This window comes from Hippocampus comes, unplaced genomic scaffold, assembly GCF_001891065.2.
Source record: "Hippocampus comes isolate QL1 unplaced genomic scaffold, H_comes_QL1_v1.1 scaffold48, whole genome shotgun sequence".
Classification (NCBI taxonomy): domain Eukaryota; kingdom Metazoa; phylum Chordata; class Actinopteri; order Syngnathiformes; family Syngnathidae; genus Hippocampus; species Hippocampus comes.
This window is the reverse complement of record NW_017808403.1, coordinates 1,808,149-1,834,896: the sequence shown is the minus strand read 5'-3', so window position 1 is coordinate 1,834,896 and position 26,748 is coordinate 1,808,149. Positions and strand designations below refer to the sequence as shown.

General features: G+C 45.5%; 3 protein-coding genes across 10 annotated transcripts in view; all 3 read right to left on the bottom strand.

Annotated features, from left to right (window-relative positions):
- Positions 1-8,650, bottom strand: part of LOC109508391 (nuclear factor 1 B-type) — a 57,095-nt gene extending 48,445 nt beyond the window's left edge. For 3 of the 7 annotated variants that reach the window (XM_019858337.1, XM_019858338.1, XM_019858342.1), the window contains exons 1-2: positions 8,344-8,650; positions 5,751-6,282 (exon numbers count right to left, since the gene is read on the bottom strand). In XM_019858337.1, coding sequence (XP_019713896.1) covers positions 5,751-6,282; positions 8,344-8,400 — 589 coding nt within the window. In that variant the 5' untranslated portion in view covers positions 8,401-8,650. The other 4 variants (XM_019858340.1, XM_019858344.1, XM_019858343.1 and 1 more) reach the window with 3 other exon arrangements.
- Positions 8,651-13,057: 4,407 nt separating this feature from the next.
- zdhhc21 (zDHHC palmitoyltransferase 21) lies at positions 13,058-17,038 on the bottom strand. Of its 2 annotated transcripts, none has more exons than XM_019858351.1 (8): positions 16,950-17,038; positions 16,254-16,440; positions 16,064-16,162; positions 15,890-16,001; positions 14,394-14,532; positions 14,197-14,313; positions 14,086-14,129; positions 13,058-14,010 (listed from the first exon to the last, which is right to left on the bottom strand). In XM_019858351.1, exons 2-8 carry the CDS (start codon positions 16,405-16,407, stop codon positions 13,878-13,880), a joined length of 798 nt encoding a protein of 265 aa, XP_019713910.1. In that variant the 5' UTR covers positions 16,408-16,440; positions 16,950-17,038; the 3' UTR covers positions 13,058-13,877. The 2 variants fall into 2 exon arrangements, with proteins under 2 accessions (XP_019713910.1, XP_019713909.1); XM_019858350.1 differs by having other exon boundaries at positions 16,254-16,417; positions 16,950-17,035.
- A 586-nt stretch (positions 17,039-17,624) lies between these two features.
- The window catches only part of LOC109508317 (serine/threonine-protein kinase MARK2-like), a 32,330-nt gene continuing 23,206 nt past the window's right edge, over positions 17,625-26,748 (bottom strand). The window contains exons 14-18 of the mRNA XM_019858214.1: positions 25,227-25,493; positions 22,898-22,924; positions 20,399-20,434; positions 19,865-19,974; positions 17,625-19,113 (exon numbers count right to left, since the gene is read on the bottom strand). Of these exons, the coding sequence (XP_019713773.1) occupies positions 18,764-19,113; positions 19,865-19,974; positions 20,399-20,434; positions 22,898-22,924; positions 25,227-25,493 (790 nt within the window). The 3' untranslated portion in view covers positions 17,625-18,763. The remainder of the gene's footprint in view (positions 19,114-19,864; positions 19,975-20,398; positions 20,435-22,897; positions 22,925-25,226; positions 25,494-26,748) is intronic.

The following is a 26,748-nucleotide window of genomic DNA, read 5'->3' as shown; positions in this document are numbered from 1 at the left end:
GGGGGAGGGCGGGGGGGAGGATCTATCCGGGAGGAGTGGGAGGTGCCGGCCCTCCAGTCAAGTGGCCTCGGGGGGATTTGAAATGCATTCGGGGTCCTCCCCGAAAGCCTGGGAAAGTGCGGCCAAGCCGAGATCTTAACCGCAGACCAATGACACAATCTGCAGCCCTTAACCAAAGTTGTGCCGCCGAAAGCAAAACGAGCCGAGTCTCCGGCTGAACGAGACAAGAAAAGCCTTTTCAGCGCAACGTTTTTTTTTGGTTCGTTTTCAAAGAGAAGCCACGTACGTTTGTGTATGCGCGCGCGTGTGCGGGCGACTCGGGCAAATTAAACACACAGTTGTCGAGGAAAAGAAGGAGTTGTAAATTTTCCAGGAAGGGAGGGAGGGAGGGAGGGAGGAAAAAAAAAAGAAAGAAAGAAAAAGGCAGCCACATATCTCGGCGGCCTCTGCTCAGAGTTGCCTTGTTTCCATGGAGGTTTATGTACACACGGCTCAGCAAAAGGAAGGCCCAAGGAGGCAACAGGGCCCATTTAAGCCTTGAGGTATTTGCTGGAGAAAAAAAAAAAAAAAAACCCCGCTGCTAATACCACAAACTCCGCACTGAGCCGCGCCGCAACCGGGGATGGCGTTTGACAAAAGAGCAGAAGATCACAAGCATCCGCCAATGAAAGAGCGAGGCCAACGCACGCAAGAAAGAAAACCAAAATAGCTCCTGGGTTAAGAGGAAAAGAGATTGGGAAGACACTGAGTGGGAAGCGGAAATCAATAAGGCGAGCGCCGAGGCTGGGAAGGCGTTCTAAGTGGATTAGATGGAGGGAATGTGTTCGATAGGTTACGGCTCGGAGATCGAGGTGGCCAGACTCCGCGGGCTCTATTGCATACTAATCAGGAAGCCACAGCGCAAGCTAAGCGCAGGGTTGCGCGGTTCACTCGGAAAAGCTTTTCTCGACGCCTCAAGTTTTTCCACCACCCCGCGGGCTTCCCACTTTAATGTCTCGCTCGTTGCATTGGCAATGTTCGCAACTCGGCAAACATCCGTCCGTCTCACCGGAAAGAACCCCGAAGGTGGGGCTAGCTTGCTCTCCCACCAAAATTGGGAAGCGCGCTTAATGCTGCCTCATTACGGCAAGTTTGGTTTCACACTTCTGGCGATCGAGCGGGCGGCCTCTCTCTGGCCCGCCGCCTTGGATCGTGACAGCTGTCAAGCCCCCCCCCGCCCGCCTCCTCCCAAGTTGCCGCAGATCAGAGAGATGCCCGTCCCGATGCAGGAGGAGTAGAAAGGGATGCGGGGCTGCAACTGCGCAACGACGTTCGGGGCGCCACCTACGTTTTCGTCGACCGCAAACCGCGCGGCGCTCAAGGACTTAACTTTCGCTCACGCCTCGCTTTCTGCTTCGTCTGTTTAGACCCATTGGCGCCGGAGTCCATTTGTTGACAGCGAGCCTTCGGTTGGGGTGCAGGTTCTCGTTCCAGATGAGGTCTGAGTTTTAAAAGGTTTTTTTTCTGGATGCGGTTCGGACACAGACAGCCGTCAACCGTCGTGGTGATTTTGAGGGAGAAGTTTTGGCAACCGCGGGAGATTTCCTGTTGCCCTTTGGATCATGGATCTCTCTTTCAACGATGCGCCACCGGTTCGCAATAGGGTTGAGTGCAGGGAACGATGTTGGTGACACCATTTGTTTTTCTGTTGCAATTCGGAAAGAAAACTGGTGGAGGTCGCCGACGCTGCCGCCCGCAACCCTTGGAGGTAGATAACCCAAATCCAAAAGGACGACCACCGCTGCCTGTTTTTGCTACTCTGTTTGAAGACCCCTTGGCGAGACACTTAGAGAAACACCTCAGCCCCTGACACTACCCTCTGCAACCCGTTGAGCTTGACTGACTTGGCTGACTTTTAACGAGAGGCCGGTCTGTCCTGGAGTGGCTGTCAGCCAATCTATGTGTGTGTGTGTGTGTGTGTGTGTGTATGTGTGTGTGTGTGTGTTTGCGTGTGTGAGGTTGTTAGATACATATCTATATCCATCCATCCATCCATTTTCACATCCGCTTTATCCTCAAGAGAGTCGCAGGTGTGCCGAAGCCCATCCCAGCTGTCTCCAAGCAGTAGGCGGCGGGGACACCCTGAACCGGTTACCAGCCACACAGGGACAAACGACCATTCATGCTCACAATGACACCGAGGGACAATTTCGAGTGTTCCATCAACCTACCACACATGTTTTTAGAATGTGGGAAGAAACTGGACTACCCGGAGAAAACCCACGCAGGCGCAGGGAGAACATGCAAACTCCTCACGGGAGCCAGAATTGAACACTGCGAGGCCGACGCGCGAACCAGTCGACCACGGTGACACACACATACACACAAACCATTGACAGTGTATGTACAATTTAGAGTTTTAAAAGAACCAAATCTGTTTTTGGGTTGCGGGAGAAAGCGGATCGATCGGCCAGAGCCCCGAGTGGAAGCCGCAACGCGTCGGGTATCCTGTGCTCACCACTTGGCCACTGTGCCGTCCAAAAGGTCAACAAGGCAGGCTGACGAGGGACAAGCCACTTTTTTTTCACCAATCTGTTGTGCTCAATTAAACTTCACATGACACACCGCCACATCTCTTTGCAAGGGTCACGACCCAGGGTTGTGGGGGCAAAGGTTAAGCCCCGGGCTCATTTAAGGCGCTTTCCATTAACACGGCGGGGCATGTAAGTAATCTGTCCATTTCAACAAATGCAAATAAATAAATAACATTAAAAAAAATAATAATAATAATAATTTAAAAAGTTACAATGTTTTATGGCAGCATTTGGTGCCAGCGTACCCTTTAACTTCTTTGCGGATACTTTTTTTTTCCGCAGCCATTTCATTGCAGATTTTCACCAACTGCAGGTGCGTCTGGAACGAACGCACAGCGAGAAAGCCGAGGTGACAGTCGATGAGAATTGTGTTTAAAATTATTGCAGTGTGTGTGTGTGTGTGTGTGTGTGTGTGTGCGTGTGTGCGTGTGTGAGGGAGAAGCTTGTATTGAACCCGCCAGTTGGCACAATGAACGCCACACAACACATGACAACAGCCTCCCCACCCCCAAACTCACTCCCCAGCGGGCATTCATCTGTGCCATGCAGAGGGGTGCTAAACACGCCCGTGCAGCCGCTCGTCTGCCAACCTGGCGGCCGCTCTGGAGTTTTGCTTTGTTTGTTTTTTTGGGGTTTTTTTAATAACAAAGCTCACACACAACGCCATGGATGGAGGCGCCATATTTGGGTTTACACAAAAGATGGTGACCATGGGTCTGGAAAGGAAGAAAAACAAACAAACAAACAAACAAACAAACAAACAAACAAAAAAACGAAACTCACAGCGTCTGCATTGCGGATGCCGAGCGACGAATCAAAGGCATGCGGCAGCCAGACAAAGAGGCTTGAATGCCAACCTCCCCAAACCTCTGACGGTCCACCGCCGTTTTGGTGGGCTGCCTGCCCGCCTCCTTGGCACGGCGCGAAACAAAATGGCGCCCCACGCACAATACGGACGCATGACGTGGAGCCCGGCCCGAAAGATAAAGACACCGCGACGCTTTTCCACCGACAGGAACTAATTCAACATTCCTGCAACGCGTGAAATAAATATCAGGTAAAAAATACAGATCAATAAAAACAAATATGTGAATTAAAAAAAGAGTCACCTGATTCAAAATGGGTGGGCAATTTTTTTTTTTTTTCCCCCCAGCCACCAAAACAAGCAGTTCAGCGAATGAGACCTTCAAGGAAAACAAAAGTTGTGCAAATTCAAAGTGTTCAGCTCATTCAGCACCTATTGGGAACTCTTTTTCACATTCAACATTGCCCAAATTCAATCCTTTTTTTTCTCCCCACAATGCAATGTCCACAGGTCGGAGATCGTTTCCGCGAAGCTGCATTTCCGTCCCACTTCCACGAGTCTTGACCGGTTCAAACCACTCCAGCTGCAAAGTGTTCAGATCATTGAGGACGATCCCTTTTCCACACGGCGAGAATTCCCCAAATCCCAAATTTTCCCCCACAAGACCTATTTGACACAGTCACCTCCTCCTCCTTTCACATTTCTTGTCCGATTCAATTTTCAAATGAAGTCAACGTATCGACGTTGACCTGACCGCATCCTTGCACATTTCTTGACCGATTCAAACCGTTCCAACTTGAAAATGTTCAGATCATTCAGAACTTCTCGGGATCCGTTTCCCACCTTTCAAGAGGTCACAAATTTTCATAGGAAAAAAAACCTAATCCCAAATTGAGACTAAATGTACACGTGAACCGCGTCCGATCCGTATTTCTTGACTGATTAAAACCCATTTCCGAACTTCTGACGGCCGTTCCGAAAATGCCTTAAAATTCCCAAAGTAAACGCATATCAATGTTAACGTCCTGTTTCAAACCAGTCCTCCAGTCTACATTTCAACTCATCAATAAATGTGAGTTTGCCGTCGGCTTTTCGGCAGTCGCGCGCAATTCCTGTCGCTTCAGAGGAAGTGCTCAGAAGGGGCCTATTCAAGTTTGACGTCGCCCCGTTGGCCATGCAGCAGATGCAAAGCGCAAAGAGAAAGCGCTGGCATCATCCCACAAAAGACACAAAAGAGGCTCCGATGCCAAGCCCGGTGCCAGTGGCAACCATTCTTGGGGGCGCACTCTGCCTTCTGCTTTCCCTGGTACGATTCAAAACACAAAATGGCGCCCGGGCTTTGGCCACAATGAGCCAGCGATGCCACCGTTTTTTTTTTTTTTTTTGGGGTTGTTTTTTTTTTTTTTTTTTTTTTTAAAACAAGCCTCCAGCGTTGTTGGAATGGACCGATCCATCAGCCCCCACTCCCACCCCCCCAAAAAAAAGCGAGGAAAGGTGCAAAAAAAGAGAAGGAGCGCGACAGTTTTGCACTTGGAGAGGCATCAAATGTTAATCAGGACTCGGATGAAGTCAAATGAATACTCTTCATACCTAGTATGGTCAAATCTTTAAACTGTATATATATATATATATATATACGCACGCACGCACGCACGCACGCACACACACACACACACACACACACATCTATATTTATTTATACATCTCGATGAATGCTTACGGTCATAACTCTAAAATATCCATTCATATGTATTTTCAAATTGCAGGGCACAACATGCGGGGTTGGAAAACAACCCCAGAAATAATCCATTTAGAAAAGGTATATTTTCCCTCCCACCCACCCAATTTCTTCGTCTTTGGACAGCCACCAGAGGGAATGTCAACTTCTTAAAGTCAAAATGGCGTCAATCATGTGCTCATTTTTTTTTTTTTTTAACATTATGAAATTGTTCCAAACTGAAACTTGGTTGGAACCACTGATCCAAATGTCTGAATCACTTCCGTCAATGACAAGGAAATGTACTCATTTCATATTTTCAAGGGTTTCAAAACGTCAAAAGCGACAACATTTATAGTTGTCAGGATCGGATCACGTGATTGGAAATCGGGGCCGATCTTGTAATTTTCAGAGCATCAGTCTCAAGTGAAACAGATGTTTGTTTGTTTTGTTTGTTTTGTTTATACATGAACCAACACCTCAAAATGTAGACCACACGTTCACCCGAGTCGACAACATAAAAACTCTTCATCTCTTCTTAATGCATCGCCGATGTATCGGCTCAAGACTCGGTATGGGGAGATACTCTAAATTACATGAAAAAAAAAAAAAAAGACGCAAAGAGGCCGTGATGAAGAAGTGAGAGGGATCCTACCTTGGTCTTGGACATAGTAGGCGAGGAACAAGTCCAGCTCCTTGACGGAGACGGTGATGTGGTGCGGCTGGACGCAAAGTGCGGGGTTGGTGCAATGCGGCGACTTGACCAGGCGCTCGCCGTCCGTACTTTCCAGGGGGATGCCTTTGAAGAGGATGACCATGACCAGGTCCAGGCGCCAGACTTTGTCGGCCTGCCGCAAGCAGTCGATGCGGCGGATCTTGCCCTTCTGGTCCGGGTTGGACAGCACGCAGCACGGGTGCTTCTTGCCCGTCACGCTGAGCACAAAGTCCTCCCGGTACTCCTGCCGGATGTCCTTGCGTAGCTTGGCCAGCAGCCGGGAGGCCCACTTCTGCTTGACCTCGGCCTTCTCGCTCAGGAGCTCGTCCTTGACGGCGCGCTCCTCGTCCTTGGACATCCGCTTCTCGTGCTTCTTGAAGTACTTGCGCTTCCTGGCCTGGAGGTTGAACCACGTGTAGGCGATGGCCCGGACGTGCGGGAGGAGGGCCTCGATGAAGGGATGGAACTCATCCTGCGGAGGAGGAGACGCCAAAGCAATGAGTGTCCGGCCGACCCCGGGAAAACAAAATCAAATAAAAAATATTAATCGCTTGTAGGATTTGCTTCATTTCTCCAAAGAAGCTCTCAAACATTACGACGGACGGCAGAACGTTAGCTTGCATCGAGCGACAAAAACATTTCAAGTCAAATAAGTATCCAAATCTTCCCCTTTTGGGATTGGCAAACAACCTCCACAAAAATTCCAAATGTTAACGCGCACACACAGAAAAAAAAGGGAAGTCTGGAAAATTGTGGAAAAAAAATGTCCTAAATGGATTGAACACCTGAAAAAAAAAAGAGTCGTAAAACTTGCAGGGCTGGGCTGCCCACGCAAGCCTTTTGTCTCATGTTGAGTTGTCAAGGTGATACAAGGAAACTTTGGGGAAAATATAAAGAAGCACATACCTCGGGTCAAAAGTTTCGACGTATAAACAGATAACGAGTCAGTGATTACCTTCCACCGGCTCCTTTCTTGCCATATGAGAAATTATGTCAAAATGTTTCGGAGCTAAAAGACATTTGGAATAGGTTTAAAAAAAAAAAAAGTGAAAACACTGCAAAAATGTATTTAAACAAAACGTACAATGTTGTCTGCCTTTTTAATTTGTTTGTTAAGTACTGTACAATCATACTAATGTAATTGATCTCTGAAGCTGTGCATGAACGTGGTGATTATTTGTCAGACAGCATCCGCCGACATTTTGGACAATCGGATCAATTTACAAATACACAAATTAGGCATTGATTGGCAACTGTGCTTGTGTTCAATGCAAAATTGACTTTTTTTTTGGTGCTATTTTAACATAGCTAGCAAAACAAGCCCTTTTTTTTTCCAACTTCTTCCTTCCCGAAATGCAAATTCACCTTTTTGGTATGCCATTTCAACAAAGAAATTTTGTTAAATTGCACTTTTGCTTCGTTTTATTTTGATTCTTTTTTTTTTAACTAATCCAAATCCTATAACGAGAAATAGCTGGAGCGGTGGAAGGGGGGGGGGGCGCTGCACTGTACTTCAGACGGGGGCTGTGAAAAGCACAATCCTCTTAAGCACAAACTAAACCACATCCCAGTCAATCACTTACTTAATGCCAAGTAAAATATAAACAGTCAAAGTCAGTCTCGTTGGACCTTATCGGGAGCCTCATCATCGCTTCGGTGAAAGTGGCTTTATCGCCAAACACACGCGCACGCACACAAGGAGGGGGGTTCCTTCAATAAAAATATACATTTAGAAACACTTGAAGCTCGGCAGGTTATGAGAGGACACTATTCTTATTTTGTTTGTTTTTGCAGTCTTAAAGGGCCAGCAGACTTTTTTTTTTTGAATCGCTGATTTAGAAATAAAAAGGTCGATAAATACCTGAGTGAGACAAATTGGAGAATACATGACGAGTCGGCTGCACACCAAAGTGAGCGGGGAGAAGAAGAAGAGGGGGGGGGAAGAGTTGGTGCTGACTTTTATCGCGCCATTCCTGCACCGCGAGCCGTACTCATCCGCAGCGAGCGAGAAGAAAGCCTCCGAGAAAATCCATCAACTTTCCCTCTGTTTTCGCAGTCCGGAAGATTGTCGAAACGGGGGTGAAAAAGCAACAAATGCAGCAGAGTCAAAGTGGAGCTGCAGAGAGTTTTTTTTGTCTTTTTTTTTTTTTTGCACGCGCGCGTGCTTGTGCGCGTGGGATGTTGCGCCCTGAGCTCGCGCTGCTTCATATGTGGCGCACCTTCGCTCCTGCTTGTGCGATTCCAGCAAATCAGACCAACTTTTTTTTTTTTGAACCCACGTAATTACACGCTCACACCCCTCCTCCTAACACTCCTACCCACTCCCCCCTCCCTCCTCCTCTTCTTCCAACCATCCACAGAGCACCTTGTCTGTAGAATCTCTTTTAAAAAGCCATTCTTGTACTTTGGACCAGAAAAGAAGTGAGTTAATGAACAACCCTGCTTTAGATTTCACCCATCAAAATGTGCTTTAACTTTGCAAATATAATAAATGGCACTAAAACTTCCAATAGAAATATGGAATGGCACATACCATTGCACTGTACTGCATTGGATTTAACAGAAGCTTGACAGCCTGGTCGAGACACATTCACATTTGGCAACTTTTTTAGGACGGTAGGGTGGGTCGGGGTTTAGTAGGGTGGGGGGAGTCGGGAACTCCCGGCGTCCCTTCCCCCTCTTTTTATGCTCGTCTTCCTTCCGCTTCCAAGTTTAATTTTTTTGGTTTTGTTTTTGTTCAGTCAAGTTGATCCAAAAGGGGAGGCCGGCTCGGGTTGTCGTCCCCGCCTTCACTTTCACTGTGTGGCAGCTTGATCGCCAGCCTCGAGCCGCTGGACGAAAATAAAACAACGTAGTCTACAGTTTCCGTTCAGCAGGCCCTTTCAAAGTAAAATGTAGACGCTTCTCTTTCGCGAATTCGTCCACATCGAAAAAAGCAACCATTCGTTATATGTGCGGTTGGGCAAACGCACTTTTGAAAGCGTTTAAATACTTTGTTCAAAATAAAGTATTACAACAGTAAATGCTTGTTTCAATATTTTATTTTGAAAGGAAACTTCCTACACAAGCTGAGCCTAATTGGCTTGATGCGGATGAATTTTCCCACGAGGTTTGGCGTTCCGGGCGTTGATTGGCTAGGAGAGCAACCCTCCGCCCTTCGCCTCTCAAGGTCGGCCCCTGACTTCCGATTGCTTGACGTCTTTACGCGGTAGTCAAGAAAACATGGATATGGCGCCCTCGAGTGGCCATAAATATGACTGCGAATAACCTCTTCCCAAATTCAGGAAATAATTATGGCGTTTTTTTAAATACAGAACACATCTCTTGTCTTGTTATAGCGTCGCAGGTGAGCCGACTCTGGGTGAGAGTAAACTGGTCACCCGCCAATAACAGGGCACGTCTTGACAAGACAAGCGAGGAGAACAGTCAGACCTCACAACTGCGAGTCAGACGTATTAACGAGTACAACACGATATCGAACCAAAACAAACGTGCAGTGCTGTACTGATATTTCACATGAACATATGAGAGTCATGCTACACATTTACAAGCCTGATGTCATTCTTAGTGCATCCTGCCGGTGCAGTTTGTCCACTAATTGCCTCATACTTCCTTGGGGAACCTTTCACAAGAGTCCCCACTGCTCAGCCGCTCTCAACATCCAAGACCTCCAATTTTTATTCTAATAACACACGCACATTCTTCATACATACAGACAGACATATGCAGGTGGCACAGTGATTAAGTAGTTAATACGTTGGCCTCACAGTGCCGATGCGCATACTGTGTGTGTGTGTGTGTGTGTGTGTGTGTGTGTGTGTGTGTGTGTGTATATATATATATATATAAAAATACACTATGTATAGTACAGTATAAAATTTTGTTTCTAATCGGCACTAGATGACATCAGATAGAACTATAGCCCGACCTTTCTTAATTAATCTCCTCAAATGACTTCAACATAGTCCCTGGGCACCAAGATAAAAAACAGTCACCCAAGGCAGACAATAGTTTCACAGTGTGTAACAAGTCAATACATATTCAACATGGCAGGCCTCATCGTTGTGGGAAAGACGCGGGCCGGACAAGGAGCTTTTGTTCGGATGAATTATTATGCATCTAAGGATGAGCATTGACAATACGAAAACAAGAAAAGCAATCAGAGGACGTAAATGTACTCGTGTTCAGTATTTCAGTACAAATATTTGCGTAAAATAAAGTTGTGCTGTTTTTTTTCAGCCGTATCAAGTAAAATACCATCATAAAATTGAACACTCAGTTTTTTTTCAGCCGTATCAAGTAAAATACCATCATAAAGTTGAACACTCAAGTCAATTCCTGATTGACGTATTTCAGTAATTCTCAAGTTTTTGTACTTGCCATCAGTGCTTTGAGCCAAGAGGTCAAAAGTATTGAGTACTCACCATCCACCAGGTCCTGGTTGTCACATCATAACAAAGCTGCCACTTGACGGGCCGGTGGGACAAGTTGGCAGCCATGGCGGAGGACGGTAGACAGAGGCCTCCGGACTAGCTGGCCGGGGGGCGGGGGGCATCAGCGGAGGCAGCCGATGGTGCGCATCGGCAGCAGCTTGACTGCCGACTCGGACCCGAATGTGGTAATTCCACGAGTCGTGACCCTGCCAATGCCATCCCCCTCCAGTGGCAGACGCCCCCCCCCCCCACCCCTGAATGTGGCTTAATGACAACATGGAAACCTCCAATCATATTTTAATTCATGTGGCTGGCGTGAGCAACACTTGAAAGAAAAGCCACACGACAGAATCAGTTGCAATCAACACCACACAGTCCCACTATTCCTGCCCCCGGCATTCATTAGCAGAGCACTCTACTTCCAATATGGCCTTTAACTATTTCACAGGTCACCTAAACATTTCGAGGAAAAAGATAATTACAATTCAAAATAAGTCTTTCAAGCACCCAACTTGCATCCCCCCCATCAATATTTTCCTTACAGATGTGAAAATAAGTGCTTCCTTTTGCAAAAAATTTGGGTAAACAGTTGCCACAAAAAGCCATTTTTGGAGGGACAACATTTTGTATTTAGACAAAAGTAGTACTCTGCTGCAAAAAGTGTCAAAGTGAGCTGAGGCATTTCATCTCGACAAAAGTAGTATTTTGCTGCCATTCTGGTAACAAGGAACTATGTCAAAGTGCGTTGAGGCGTTTCATCTAAACAAAAGCAGTACGTTGCTGTCATTTTGTGCCATCTTGAGTTGAAGTGAGTTGAGGTGCTTCACTTAGGCAAAGTAGTGCTCTCCTTCTATCTTGCTGCACCGTGGTGCCAACAATGTTGAAGCGCTTCGTTTAGACAAGAGTGGTTTGCTGCCATTTTGCTGCCTCTTGGTTCCAAGGAACTATGGCCGAGTGAGTTGAGGCATTTCACTTTGACAAAAGTACGGTATCTGCAGACAATACTGACCTTTTTTAGGGGGTGTCAGCTCAGCACAAATTGCAGTTCACTGTATTCAGTCAGGATCCCTACTGCATACAGGGGGGGGAAAAATTGAGAAATTGACACCCTCCTCCACATTTTTATAACGGACTCTATTGTAACTATAAATATATCACAAAGCAAGATTCCAAGCCAGTTTCACATAATTTCAAACCCATCTTAAAAGGGTTACAAATGATTTGATTTTGTCATGCACGCGGCCAAGATTGGCACTTACAACCCAGGCTAAACGTAGCTCCACCCCAAATGTGCAAAGCTTGTCCTCCCAGTCCAGATGCAACACTTCAACATACTTCCATGAGACCAAAGTGCATTTACGCTCACGGTTGTTGAAAATCAAGACGGACCGACTGATGCCAACCTAGAGCTTTTGTTGCTACTTTTCAAATCTCCCAACCCACCAACTATTGGTGTCCAAAAAGCACCTTGCAAGAAATTTAGCTATTTTTAAAATGTGTGTGTGGAAACTCTTGAGCAGCTCACGCACACATTTCCTGGGTAATGTTCTGTGCAACTACACGATGATGTCACTTTGCAATTTAGCGACCACCAATGCTGAGTGGACAGGGAAACGCGGTAGGGAGACAGGCAACAAAACGACGACATTGAACAATGAGCTATGTCCAACTGGTGTGTGTGTATTTTGCGATGACATAAAGAGAACGTTGAAGTAAAAAAAAAAAATCGATACGATTCATTATATCTTGATGTGATTAAGCGATTCTCATCCAACTTTTAATTGGATTTCTACTTTCTACAATGAGAGTTTATTTGGAAAATCAATGGGTCAATCAATAGTTCTTGCGTCAAGAAAGTCGTCAGTGGGAATTGAGTGGAAAACCACCCTGGGCTAAATGAAACACGCGGGACATGTTGCTTGAACACCAATTACATTTCTGTTGTGTTTTCCAGAAAAGAATGTTCAAAGATGATCTTGAACGCAAGTGCGAAATGAACAAAATATGGGGAGCATCCTGGAGGCGGAGACATGGCAAAACTGGAACCCCGGAGCCAAATGAGCAACCGGGCCCAACCGCTCAGATTATATTCACCATCTACTTTCCACTTAATCCGTGTCTCGCAACGCCAAAGCGCGGCAGGTACACGCGGCCTGGAGACGTACACGGCAACACAAATTGATGTGATTATTTTCTTGATGATTATTTTCTTTTGTTCAACCAGATGTCACCGACAGCCCAAACAGCAGGTGGCCGCTAATTGAATTAGTCCACTTGAGCAACCATCCAGAGAGATTACCAGCTTCCCTCCGCGGCCGCTATCGAGGAGGGAGTCCTTTAGCAAATTAAACGTTGATCCCGTCTCGTTCGGGTTGACCTGATTAGATGATTTTATTTTGAAATTAATCAGGACGCGCGGGCGATAAAGTCACGCTGAGGTTATCTCGACCTGGATTTCGCAGAGGATTGTTGACCGTTAAACTTGTCGGTCCAGTCCTTCTGGATTATCAGCGCAAAAACTGTGCGTGTTTTCGAGAACACTCGTACGTCTGTTGAGTGCCGGTTACGCACGCCTCACTGAGATTTGAGAACTTCACAGGATAAAGGAACTGCCGCTTGGGCTCTTCGACTGATTCCATTCTTCTTATTTCCGTTGCATGCATACCTATTGGACGGCGTCGTCCAAAGATCTTGATGCAGAGTGATTAATTCTCCCCCTATTTGGACAAAACCACTGAAAGAAGTGCAACACAACACATTTAAATGGGTTTTCTCTCTCGAACAAAGAAAAAAAAAAGCCACGTTAGGCATTCCAAATTCCAGTGAAATACTGTTATTATCACATCGAAAGGTAAGGAAACGAACAAGAGCACTTGCCTAACAATTTGGAACACAGTGAAACGCAAGCAGAGGCATTGTTGAATTACATACAATCTTGATCATGTCATCATCTCGTTCTTTGGCGTAGGATTTCCTTCATGATAATCGCTGTGGCTTTAGATAAATAGGCAACTTGTAATATAAAAAAAATCTGAAAGAGATACAAGGAAAAAAGAAAAAGGGAAAAAAGAACAATGAAACAAAAAGGAAAAACTATTATTAAAAAATTGATTTTAAAAAATCAAAAGTATGTAAATCCAGTGTTATGTGAACATGAACAGTCAAACAGCACCCTTGTCCCCCCCCACCCCCAAAAACGATAATGAAATTTAAAAAAAAAAAAAAAAAAAACTCCCACTCGAAAACATAAAATACTTCAACACCCACTAAACAGTATCGTAAACACTCCGACCTGAAATATACCATTTTAAATAAAATACCGGCTCTGAAGAAACATATGGAAGAAAAACAACAACTTCAAGTGTCTTCAAGAGATCCAGCGAGGATCAGTGCATGATATTATGGAAAAAAAAATATTGATCGATTTAGTACAGACGCGTGTATCGTTGCACCCCTAATGTTTGTCAACGGTTGCTATATGTGTGCACGTGCATGTGCGTACAGTATCTAGACACAAAATAATCAAATCAACCTGAGAGGTTTTCCTTTTAGCAGCAGCTTTTCGGTTGGCGGGTGGCAGTCACGGAGGTACAGCTGCGATCCCAAGCGTTGAGTGAAGGCTGGGGTGGCGGGGCTACACGTGGTCTCCGTAAGAGCCGCCGGCTTGGAGCCCCCGCCTGCTTCGGAACGGCACGAACCACAGCGTCTTCCAGTGGGTGCCGCACACCTCGGCCAGGGCCCACTGCCACGATCTCCTCAGGCCATGACTGTGGAGGCGAAAAAGTCAGAGAAAAGAAGGAAAAGCAATCGATGCAGATCTGTAGAAAATTCCGCAGCCTTACATTTCACTGGAGAATGGTGTCATCTTCTCGATGGTGGTGGTATCCTATCAGGGGAGAGTCAGGTATTAAGACAGCCCCGGCACAGATTCTGCACGGCGCTCAAGTGCTCACCGAGAGGATGCCGACCAGCTGCGAATAAAACAAGGCCGACATGCCACCGAACATCACCACACCCATGAGCGCCGAAGCCCGCAACAGGGCCAGCTCGTGCCGCGTCGTGAACTTCTCCTGCCCGGCAAAAAGTGCACGGTCAAGGGGCGGGGAATCGTGTGACGTGGCGAAAAATAAATAAATACATATTCAAGTACCTGGTCAAGGTGCGTGAGGGGCTGAAAGTAATAGTACTGGCAGAAGTCCAGCACCAGCGTGAAGCCACTAAGGACTTGCGTGTAGAAGCAGAGCTGTAGGAAGAGCCAGTGGTTGTCTTCCCCCACGCAGTTATTGATCCTGGAGAGACAAAACGGTTAGAAATGTTACAGTAACATTTAGAATTGCTCAGATGTGTGGTTCACACTGGAAATATACCACTATTAGTCGGCGTTATGAGTAGAAATATTCGTACTTTTTGTTTTAATTCCACAAGGTTCAACTTTGGGGCCCTTGCTATTTTCATTGTATTTGCAGCCCTTAGGTTCCATGTGAGGAAAGTTTGGTATTTCTTCGCACTGCAATCAGATCTACTGTATGTCCTACCAAGCAAAAAGGGCGCGTTCTCTCTGAGGCCACTTTTGTCCTGTTCGGAGAGAATCAAAGTCTGAATGGCACCGAACTCCTTGAATTTCAATGAAAAAAGAAGTCCTGGTGTTTGGTCCCAGTGTGTTTGTCTTTAAATCTTGAAATGGTCTGCGCCCACCTTATTTCTCTGAGCTCCTCCACCCCTACGCACGTGCCCGGTGCTTTCAGGTCAATGGACCAGAGGTTACTGGAGGTACTGGGTACAAAGCGGCGCCTCAGAGGGGATCCACCCTTTTCTGTTGTTGGTTTCTCTCATTGGAATAACCTCCACCTAAACTGTCCATTTTTTTAAAAACTCATCTTAATACGCAGTTTAATTCAATGGCTTTCGAGTCAGCATGAGACCCGCCATTGTTTTTGTGTTTTAAGCTGTTTGCTGTGTTTTAATTTCTTGTTTTAATTATCTTTGTTTTGGTATGTATAATTTGATACACTTCGAATGTACGGAAGCGTGGAACTGCCGATGTGGAATAAATGGGGCTTGCGAATATGTTTGAACATACTTGCAAGTACATTCAAAAGTGCATTTTTTCGCATAATGCCATGGAGTATACGCATCCCCAAAGTCAATACCCTGTGCCATTATAGGGGGAAAAATGTGGAATGGAAATCATGCTTTGCAGAAATAACAAATCACAAAAAAATATGAATAAACAATGGTTAGTTAATTTTTAAATGAATTGATATAATGTAGAGCAAAAATATATACATATTTTTTACTAGCAGAAGTCAATAGCCTATGGCATTACGGGAAAAAAAACATTCAAACGTCCTTGCAAATGCACATAAATGTATTTGCCACTTAAATATGCTTACTCCACATTGGCACTTCCACGCTTCAGTATGAATGGGACACCAACATCTTTGTGTGTTGACGAGGAGCTTTTTTTTTTCTAAATCAAACTATCTGAGAGCAATTCATTTTGGAAGATAATGTTATGAGTGCGAATATATTTACAGTGGTCTACTTGATATGCCGCACGCCTCTAAAAATGGACGACAGACCGGAGATGGCTCACGGCTCGGACTTTGCACATCGCTTCCTGAAAAGCATCGGGCTACTTGTTACCATGGACAGTGGTGGTCCATCCTGCGCACGCAGTGACCACAACGACTGCAGTGATGGGTCCTTTTGGGCCTCATGAGGTTGCACTTGTTGCACAATTCCCAGTGCTCTCGCTCTGAAACACAAAGGCAGCATATAAGGGGTCGGACTCATCCCCTTCATGTCCTGTTTACATACCAGAGTGAGGTATATGGGGGTTCATAGGAAGATGACCAGGGTCTGCCGTGGATGCCCTGAACAGGGCCGCGAAGCAGAGTGCTGACGCGGCGTAATAACCTAAAGAAAACATTTTTAACTGGGACTTCTTTTAAATAAACCCCTTTTTGTGACGAATCTGTGACAATTTTTTGGAGCGTGTAGTCCTTACAAATTACTATAACCCAGGGAATGTGGCCTTCTCTGTAGTGGGGCAACAGAACCAGCTTGGGAACGAAGAAAGAGTTGTAGAGCCAGACCCCAAACACAGCGCTGACACACAGCCACCCCATGGGGTCCACCACAAAGTGCAGTCCGAGTTTCATGGCTGTGCACCTCCAAGGAGACCAGGATGAGATCTACGAAAGGTCATACATGACACCAGATACACAAATACATTCAAGAATTGCGTAAATGGACAATGTGGGATTTGTGTTGGCTCACATCCAGAGTCCTCAATCAACTTTTTAAAAAATGACTTCCTAGTACTTAAGATTTGAAACAGTCGGAATTATAATTTGAAATGGTCTTTCAACAATTTTACAATTTATACATTTTGGGGTGATTTTATCTCAAACACCGGAAAATACTGTGCATGACACCAGCTTCACTTAATTCAGATTTTAGATAGAGTTTAAATAGATATTTTGTCAAGAACCCCAAATGAAGACGACTGTGTTGTTTTTCTTCAAATGCTTGGTAAAAGAGGGTACCAGCAGAGCCACTAGCTAGCATACATTTATTACCCTTTAACAACCGCACGAGCTTAGCGTAAAAATACAAAAACAGCTTTTTTGTAATAAAAAGTTCCATTCAGTCACAACTATTACCAAAGTCATTTTCTGAACAATAATTAAAAAAAACATACTTTTTTCGTGACGTCCTATTCGCCGTAGGTGGCCTCGTCAATACTTCCGCATTGAAGTCTCCGTGGACGGGAGAGGAAGTGTCGAACCAAGAAAAAAAAAACCCTCCTGGTTTCTTTCCCACAAAATAAAAGCATTCGTTCATAAGTTAGATCGTTGAAAAAACCTGCATATAAAGAAATGTATTGCGATGGATTACAGGGCCACACTATCATTATATCATTGTTTTATTACTATCATTGTTAAGTTTTCATCATTTCATCTTTGCACGAAAAAAAAAAACACATTTCATGAGCTGAAAATCCCCCCCCCCCAAACCCACCACTACAGTTAGAGTTTGCTGAAAAACACATTTAAAAATCAACGTAAATTACAGCAATGTTAAAACTAAACAAAAATAATGCGAGATAAAATCAAAAAACCCTGAAAGACATAACAGCAACAGCCAGAATAATCATTAGAATACGATACCCAGCACCTTAATACAATGATCAAGTTTGAAAGAAAAACTGACTTAAAAAATCAAAAGGAAATAAAATTAACAACAGTGTGTCATCATGTTAGAATGCAGTGACCAAGCCTTGTCCCGTTTCCACCCCTCTGTGTGTGTGTGTGTGTGTGTGTGTGTGTGTGTGTGTGTGTGTGTGTGTGTGTGTGTGTGTGTGTGTGTGTGTGTGTGTGTGTGTGTGTGTGTTTTTCTATGCTGCTTCAACAAACCGGAGGCGAGCACGGAGAAAAAAATTTGAATTGGGACTGAACAAGAAATGTGTCTTGGCTGTTAGAATAAGGGGGAAGAATTTCAAAATGGCAAGCTGGCGTCATCACCGCCACCATTGAGAAATCCTCAATTTGATAAAACGATGTCAAACGGTGCACGACAACAACAACGACAAAAAGGCAGCAATGATATAAACTGACATGAACCCACCGAAACGAAAACCCAAAACATTTTAGGAATCCCAAATTATTAGAACAACACAAAAAATATATTAGCAAACGAAAAGTATGTGAGAGTTATTCACCATTGGTTTTTGGTGATCGTTCCGACACTCATGTACACGCTGGTTGTGTGTTCCGCTCTTTGGGACCAGTCAAATGACGAGGTAAAGTGTATGTAAGAGGTGGGGGTGGGGGGTTTAGACAGTTAACCCTCTTTTCCAGTGCACAACTGTGTCGAAAAAAAAAAAGCCGTAAAAGAAGGAGAATACACATTTTGTTTCGGGTATTAACATCAGGTCAAACTGGCCTGGTCTGACCTGACAGAAATCAGAGGTGGGCGTGGAGGAAGGTCTAGTTTGAGCAAGGGGTGAAGAAGGCAAAACCGTTTGTGTGTGTGCGCGTGTGTTTATATCGGAGTCCTGGCTCAGCTGAGAGCCTGCTCATGCGTTTCGCAACACTTGCGAGGAAAACTCCAGCAAACTAAGGCTCCGCGTTTCATCACAAAGTTTCAGATGATCCTTCAAAGAGAATGTCCTGCCCGGAACCGTTCTACTAAAATAAAAATAAAAATAAAATAAAAACAATAATAGTAAAATAAAATTTAAAAAGGACTGTTGAGAATAAATAGCAAGAAAGTGATAAGAGCGCTCAGGAGCAGATCCGACATGCAGTGGAGTGGTGACGAAAAAAATCAAAACCAAAAATAGAGAAGAACCGACTGCCTTGGAATCGGAACCTCGAGAAAGTAAGGTGAGAACGGCTAGCCCCGCTTGAAACCACTGGCGTTCATTAAACTGGACCCCCACCCCCCTCGTTGGCTCACCCCACTCAAAACCTGCTCCTCCATCCGCCCTTCAAGCGCCGCCCTCCCGGCCGCTCACAGCTTGAGCTCGTTGGCGATTTTGGACGCAATGTTTTTGAAGGCGATGGACGTGCCCGAGATGCGCTTGAAGCGCACGCCGTTGAGCGACAGCCGCGGCAGCTTGCACACTTCCATCTCCCACTGGACGAAGTCGTCGCGCGCCGGGTTGCCCGACACGCACAGCAGCATGTAGCGCTCGCGCAGCTCGTACTCGCAGCTGTTGGAGTCGAGCACCTTGCGGATCTCGCGCATCATCTCCGTGGGCTCCATGGACGACGTGGTCTTCATGGACCAGGTGAAGCGCAGCGATCGCGGCTTGGCTGAGTCCTTCTGGCCGGCGATGGCGGGAGGCGTGCCCGTACCACCTGGGGGTGGGGCAAGAAGACAACAACGCCTCGTTGCAATGGAAAAAGTACAGTTGCTACGAGGAAGAAGTATGTCGGGCAAGAGCTAAGCTTAGCCTGGGGTAGCGTTAGGGCTACAACTACTGAATTCATATTAACAGCTATGTAGTGGAATGCAATTTTCAAATCATAAAGGCTGTGATATGAGGGGGGGGGGCTTCATTTGGGTCAGTCTGTAGGCTTGATGCATGCATGCACACACGTATGTGTGTATTTATACTAGTGTTGTGCATCCTGGCAATGGAACACAATTCGATATATTTTAAAGTGGAACGATTCCATTTGGTTCGAATCTGATTCATGGTATGCTGAAATGTGTTTGGTAAGACTGCATAAAGTTGTTGTCATGAACGGTTAATAGACTACAAGTCAAAATGCTGAGAAAGGTCACTATGTGAGTAGACAAGCTGTTTTTCATTTTAAGTTATTGTTCATTTGCCTTTATTTTAGCGTAACCCTAACCCAGGGGTGCCCGACCCGTGGACTGGTCGCAAGTTGATTGTGTGAGGGGTTAAAAAAAATTTTGTGTCCGTGCGCATTGTTATGAATTGTATATATAGTATTAGTGCACTTGAAGCATCCTATCAGTTTCACTTTCACAAAAAAAAGTATTTAAAAAATAACATAAGATGAAAAAAAGCAGGTCACATTTGGTTGCACCTGACAATAGCGCTCTTCTGAGTCGGACTTATTGCGATGCAGTCGTACATACCGGTGTTCCCAGATCCTGGTGAGGAGTTGTTCTCGTCATTGTTGGACGACGAGGAGAGAACGCCGCCGGACGTCTTGTCGGACTTGTCCACGTTGCTGCTCAGCATGGATCTGGAGGAGGGGCAGGGGGTGGGGAGAGGGACAGAATTGTTTGAAAATTCAAGTACGAATAAAGATGAGGGAGACGATGAGGACAACGAATGAAGACCAAAAAAAAAAAAAACAAAAACAAAAACAAAAAAACAATTAGGTACCCCTGTGCGTGATTGTGTGCCTCTCTCACATGACTGGGGCACACAAGCACACATTTGGGTGCAGAACGGAGATGATTTCCCTCACGCGCACGCACCCACACACCCATGCAGGATCACCTCCACACCATCACTCGCGCCACTAATCTGCCATCCTGATTGGTCGAGCCGTTACCACCATCACCACCCAATTAAAGCCCAGCTCAAAGATCATCTACTGCGCTTGACGTCGGTCTACTGATTGGCGGGTAGGCGGGGTGGGCTGGTTCGGTTCTGTAGCTCACCTGCTCCCTTCTTCCCGACCCTCTCCCTCATACGGACTCCTCGGGAGAAATCAACACAAGTTTAGTCTTTTTGAGCCCCTGACAGTAAACCGCGTGCAGTCCCGCCAAACCCAGCCAAGTCAAATTCCACTCCAGCTTTGAGGAAGGCTTGCGGCTATTCCAAGAGTTGAGGACTACACAGCTCACAATGCTTTGCCAGCACACTCGGCAAAGCCGGGTGACGTGATATAAGAGAGTGATGGGCTTGAATAGCAGATTGATAGCTCATCATTGACATGAGTACGGTTGCATCACAATCTAAATATGACACACCAGGACAAGAAAATATTACGTCAGTTGTTGCTTGTCCCCCACAAAAATAATTAAAAAATAAAATAAAATGGTTTATAGAAAAATAGGGTCTGGGAAATCTTGGGCTCCAGTTGACATGCTCATTGCAACATGGAAGGAGGCAAAACGGCTTTGCGGCATCGAGAAGGAACACGAGAGCAATACAAGATTTCGTGGTGCCTTGAGATATGAGTGATCCGCCATTTTGTTTCTTTGACTTGCAAGTGAATAGTGAACTTGGCAAAGAGTGACAAATTTCACACACACACACACACACACATATATATATATATATATATATATATATATATATATATATATATATATATACACACACACCCACTGTGTGTATATATAAAGCTTCAAGCCGTTTAAAGCCACTCACAACTGCCAAACTAACAACAAACTTACGTGTCCATCCATTTTCTTCATTCCTGTCGCAGATGCGCTCAAGCCAAGATTATTAATTCATGAATGAAATAAAATAAGAATTAAAAAAACAAAAGAACTAAAATGATATATAATGTCCTTTTTCCTACATGAGCTTTTCGGGCTTATCTTAAATGAAAAGTCTTGTCTTTTGGTGCTGATGTTCTGCTGCAGAGTCAGGTTGTAAATTATGTTCTCACACAATACTAATCGTGTCCTTTTCTTAATCCTACAACTAGTCTCTTTGTAAACTGAAACTGTAGCCAAATCAAGGCTACACTAAAACAAATCAATTTCGCGAAAAAAGAAAAACTGTGGAACATGGCCCGAAAACCGATGAAAACTAACTGAATTTATATCAGCCCAAATGCTACCACAGCAATATATGTATCCATTAAATACAACAGTACTGTTCTGGATTGTGTCTTCGGTACTTTTGGAGGCGTCCGTGTGCACTCGACCCAGCTGTGTTTTATACCGCCCCCAAGTGGCCTAGGCAGGCAGCAGCAGCACAACGGCCATTTCGATTGATGCATCTTTTGACTTTTATGAGGCACCACTGTATGTTTATATACAGGACAACATTCTGGAGTACTATTACAAACACAAAGCACCTTTTTTTTAAAACTGTTGTTTTCGGGGGAATGTTGGAAGAATGGCATTCCCATTCATTTCAACGGAGAAAGCTGACTCGAGCGTGGTCACGGCGCATATTCAATTTGTATCTCAAGGCACCACTCTGTCTAAATGTGGAAATCACATGTTCTGACCATCAGATGGCGCAATGGTGCAGCTTCACAACTTGGATCAAAATACAACACGAAAAATGTTTAAGAGCAGCAAGTCGGATGGATGACTTCTTTCTCCACTGGAAATGTAAAGGCTATTCAGACCATGACTTGCATCATGCAAATATACATTGCGCACGCGCGCGGGCGTGTGTGTGTGTGTGTGTGCGCGCGTGTGCACAGTATTAAAAGTGTCCAGCCAGAGAAGGTCAAAGCCATCCAGTTCTGTTGCTGCCGCTGTTATAGAGAGGCAGTGAGAGGAAAAAAGAGTGATAGAGTGCAGCCTCCGGAAAACAAAAGCCCCATCCCTTCGGGGTCCGCTCCTCCTTTCCGCCTCCATCCACTCCCCCGACTCGGTAAAAAGAGGAAGAAACTGGATGACATTCATCATTCATGTAGGCCTCTTTTCCAAGGGGGAAGAACACAACATGTTGCATCTGCGGCCAAGACAGGAAGGTAGGAAAACACTTGGCCTGTTCTCATTTCTCACACTCTACCTGGCAGTTAATTGTTGGTGTGCCGGTGTGTGTGTGTGAAGGGGGGGGGGGGGCGAAGAGAAGGAGAACTGAACTGAGGTGTTACTGTGTCGCGTGATGGTGATGACAGCGAGCAGGCGAGCGAGTGAGTTTGGTGCGTGGGCAGGTGAGGAGGGACATTAGTGGCGTGAACAAACCCCCCAAAATAAATAATAAATAATAAAGAAAATACAAAAGGGGCCAAACACAGCTCAACTCAAAACCAGAAGGAGCTTAAAAAAAAGGGGGTGGGGCCCAACCACAGGAAATCAATAAATAGGAGAAAAGATAAGGCTCAAGGCACAGGGAAAGAGTTCAACAGAGCTGCACAAAACACCAAAAGGGGAGGAAATACTGATATGTAAAATAAATATGAAGAAGAGGAGAGTACACGATATATCAAGGCTTTATAGTTTACGTTGGGGGTGTTGGCCTACCTTCGTGGAAACCTGAACGAGAGATTTCTACAAGAACAAAAAGAGGGATAAGAAAGAAAGAGAAAGAAACGTACGTATAAACGTGTGTAGTCACGACACGCTGCCTTCTCAAGAGCAAAATTTGGCACTCAAAGCATCGGGACTCATCAACGGCCTCCGCAATTGCTTTTATCAATGCCGCGGTTCATGTATGTGCTCGGACAATAGCAGACGCACAACGGGACATGATGCTTTCGAGCGGCTTGATTGCCACACAGTGATGTTGCAACGCTGGTCGAGGTGATCCTGAAAACAACCGCCGCGTGAATACGGGCGGCACGCTGAGAGGGAAACGCACACTTTCCACGGTGAACAAAACAACACGTTGAGCACACACAAACAAAACCAAGACGACCACATGCACTGAAAGAATCAGCAGCGACCTCATGGAGTAACGTTTGTCGGATGCGTAGCTTTTAGGTGCACAATCGGTCAATTCCCCGCCCCCCCCCCTCTCAGAATTTTACTGCCTACAACTGCACATTCAATAGTTGAAAGTCAAATAAAGTTCATTTGGAAAAGGTTTGAATGTATTTTAGCCCTCATCCCTCCGAGCCTGATATCCGTAACTTTTTTTTTTTTTTTTTTATTAAATGAGTCCTGAATATCAATAAAGTGCACCGACTGCAATCAGGTGAAACGCACGATGCCTAAAGTCTGCCAGCCCAACTTCCTTTCCACTGCGGCAAGTTGTCATGTGTGACAAGGTGTCCACGCCTGCAGTATTAATAGTTACGGGAAGAGTGATCTGCGCTGTAACCATGGTTACCGTCACCACAGCGTTACAGTAGCTCTGCGTGGGAGGACCTCGAGAGTGCCTGTGTGGCCGCACGTCCGCCCCCGCGCACGGGCGGGGACGTTGGATCGTTCCTTTGCCACAGCGCTCTCGTCGCTCAAGGACTTCCTTTGATTTAAGCCGACCACTTCCTGCTCCATCGTCCCCTTCATCTTGGATAACAACAACGCGGCCTCCAGCCTCACGGTTACCTTTTTTTTTTTTCGGGTGGGAGGGGGCTCGCTTGGCCTGCTCCATTCTTTAAGACAGTCCGCCAAGCAATCCCACTTAGCTTCCTTTATTTTTTTCAATTGCATTTTTTAATTTAATAACTTTATTTTTTAAGATTAAAATTCTTTTAATCTTTAAAAAACAATTTACATTAAATAATTGATTAATTGGCAAAGTAAACCAATTCATACATGCATTTATATTATCAAAAGTCCTGTATGGTTAAAATGTAGTGAATTTGTGAATGGTAAATGTAATTATTATTTTTCCGGGGCGGAGCCAGAACTTTTCCGTGGGGTGCCTAGGGTGACACGACAACTCACTATAAAATCAAGTCAGAGGTTGTGCCTCGGCTCCATGCAGTGCACATGGCCGAGAAGTCCTTGCTGATCATCCCATCAACAGTCAGGGTGTTATGAACTAAAATGCACACCTTGCCCAACACGCTCATCATACAAGCAGGAACTCAGCTAAGTCAAGCTATGTTTTGCTGAGCTTAATTCACTAGATTGTAGATCATTTAACGATTCATACATTTTTTTGGGTAATTTAAAATTGTAATCGATGAAATTATTTTGTGTAAATATTAAATTTGCCATTTGAAAAAGAATTACAATTCATTAATCATCAATAACATGGTTCAAAATGAGTATACATGATCTTCGGAAAAGAAAGTCTTTGACCTCATCTACAACTGACCTGGATTCTCTGGCTGAGGTCAAAATCAACATTGGTGAAGGCGGTTAAAATTTCATCTCGCCTTACGCGCATCCGAATTAACCGAGATGGGACTCAAAGTGTGCCTCAAGTCAAGAGTGGAACGCAAAACCGCAAAGACTCCCGCCGCGTGGAGCAAAATTATGGCGGAGAGTCCGCTGCTCGGACTGCGTTCGACACTGCTCGGACACGTCGGCAAGAGCGCATCGACGGACGGGCAGGAGCGGCCGCCGAGCAGAGATGACATCGCCGTACAGTAGGTGGTTCCTCGGAGGATGTGAGCACATTAAATGACATGTAACATAAACCTAGTTATTTTCTGCTCAGTCTGAAACCTCAAAGGGCCCAAAAAAAGCTCAAGCTGTACGCGCACTTCAAGGAAGCGGCTGCTATCGCGACGGCTTTCCACTCGCGGCGAGGTTTATTTCTGTCACGCTCATCCGCACGAGCAGAATTTGGAACTCTTGTCATCTTCTGCCACGTCCACTTCTCCTACTTCCTTAGACGCTACCATTTAATTTGATTTTTTTTCTTCATTTTAGCAAACTTCTCTTCAGCGCCACTCACCTGCGCACGAACTTTGACGTGAACTTGCTGAAAATCCCCGTGGCACCGTGCGTCCTGCGGGCCTGGCTGTTGCCATGCGAGAGCGACGGCGACGCAGGCCCGCCGGGGTAGGCCGAGCCCTGCTGGTCCCGGGCACCCCGTTGCTGGCCCGCGTGGAACGTGCTGCGGATGCCCACCCCCCGGGAGAAGTTGGTGCGGTCCGTCACCGCGGCGCTGCTGATGTTGTGGGCCGACGGGGAGGCGCCGGGTGCCCGCTGAGGTGGGGCGCTGCAGGAGAAAGTGGAGGGCGGAGTGGGTGAATCATGAGAGGAAGTCAAAGGCGGCAAGAAAAACACGAACAGAAAGCTCGCTGGCACTACGAGGGACGTATGATGGAAAAGGCATTTTCTTCACTGCCTCGGTAATCCCATGACAAAATTCAATCAATTCACAATTCACCAATGAGCAACTCCCGGCCGACTATGGGGAAAAAGGCTTGGTGTGTATGAGGGAAAGTAGAACAGCTTCAGATTGTGGTACACCGGGTGACAGAAATATATCAAGACACTTTGGTATCACTTGAATGCCCCTTTCTTCTGGCGGGACCGCTTCGGGGCAGTGTACGATAGACGGGCCTAATGTGAATTTAGACGTCTCAGCTCATCTGTACGATACTAATATTAGTCATTCTTGGCAGAGGATAAAGAATAGGATGGTAGTCACTGTTACAGTTGTTGCACAACGAGCTTTTTGCACCATTATGATACTGAACGATCAGTAGTCATCACATCTTTCGTTCCATGAACCACACGCTCAGTTGTACACGTCATGTGTAGGCCAACAGAATGTGAACATTTTGAATGGCCATGTATGCAGCTGAAACAGGTAGACTTCCACATAATATTTTAATACATTATAATCAGGCTGGTCTTGAAAAAACTGTTTTGGGGGGAGGTGAGGTAGTGGCTACTGCACTCCTCTATGGGTATGAACAATACCTTCGCTCCTGCGCTCCCAACCAGGTTCTGATCGGCCCGACCGAGCTCATTGCTGAAGGACGCATGTAACATAATGAGACTTCAACGTGGAGCAGACTAAAGCCTCAAAGAGCTCCGAGGGCCACCTTGACATTTACTCGGTGTGTTGTTCTTTTAAATCTGCTGAAAAAGGTCCTGCTACTTGTACAATATTGAGAAAATATTTGGGAAATATCAAAGGGGCCAATAAAGAGACTAAAACACGCAAGCCAAAAACAACAACAAAGCTCACACGCCAACGCACCATCAATGAGACCATGTGACATTCGTTCTGAGATGGAGACAGGTGTTCCCCAACCTTTGGCTGCAGTCAGCCGAAAAACAACCACATGCATTGCGTCTACTTTGTCCGGGCGTTCCCCCGAGCAGCAAAGGGTGCACTCAGCATCCTCATGGAACGCTCCACTGCATTTCTAGATTCACAACCCACAATTAACTCAACAAAAAAAAAAAAAAAAAAAAAAAAAAAAAAAAAAAAGAAGGTTCTCCCCGTTGCCAAAAAAAAA

Coding starts and splice junctions, on each gene's coding strand:
- zdhhc21 (XM_019858351.1), bottom strand. CDS start 16,407: ATGAAACTCGGACTGCACTTTGTGGTGGACCCCATGGGGTGGCTGTGT. Junction 14,130..14,196: donor AGCTGGTCGGCATCCTCTCG/GTGAGCACTTGA, acceptor CTCCCCTGATAG/GATACCACCACCATCGAGAA. Junction 14,011..14,085: donor ACACCATTCTCCAGTGAAAT/GTAAGGCTGCGG, acceptor TCGCCTCCACAG/TCATGGCCTGAGGAGATCGT.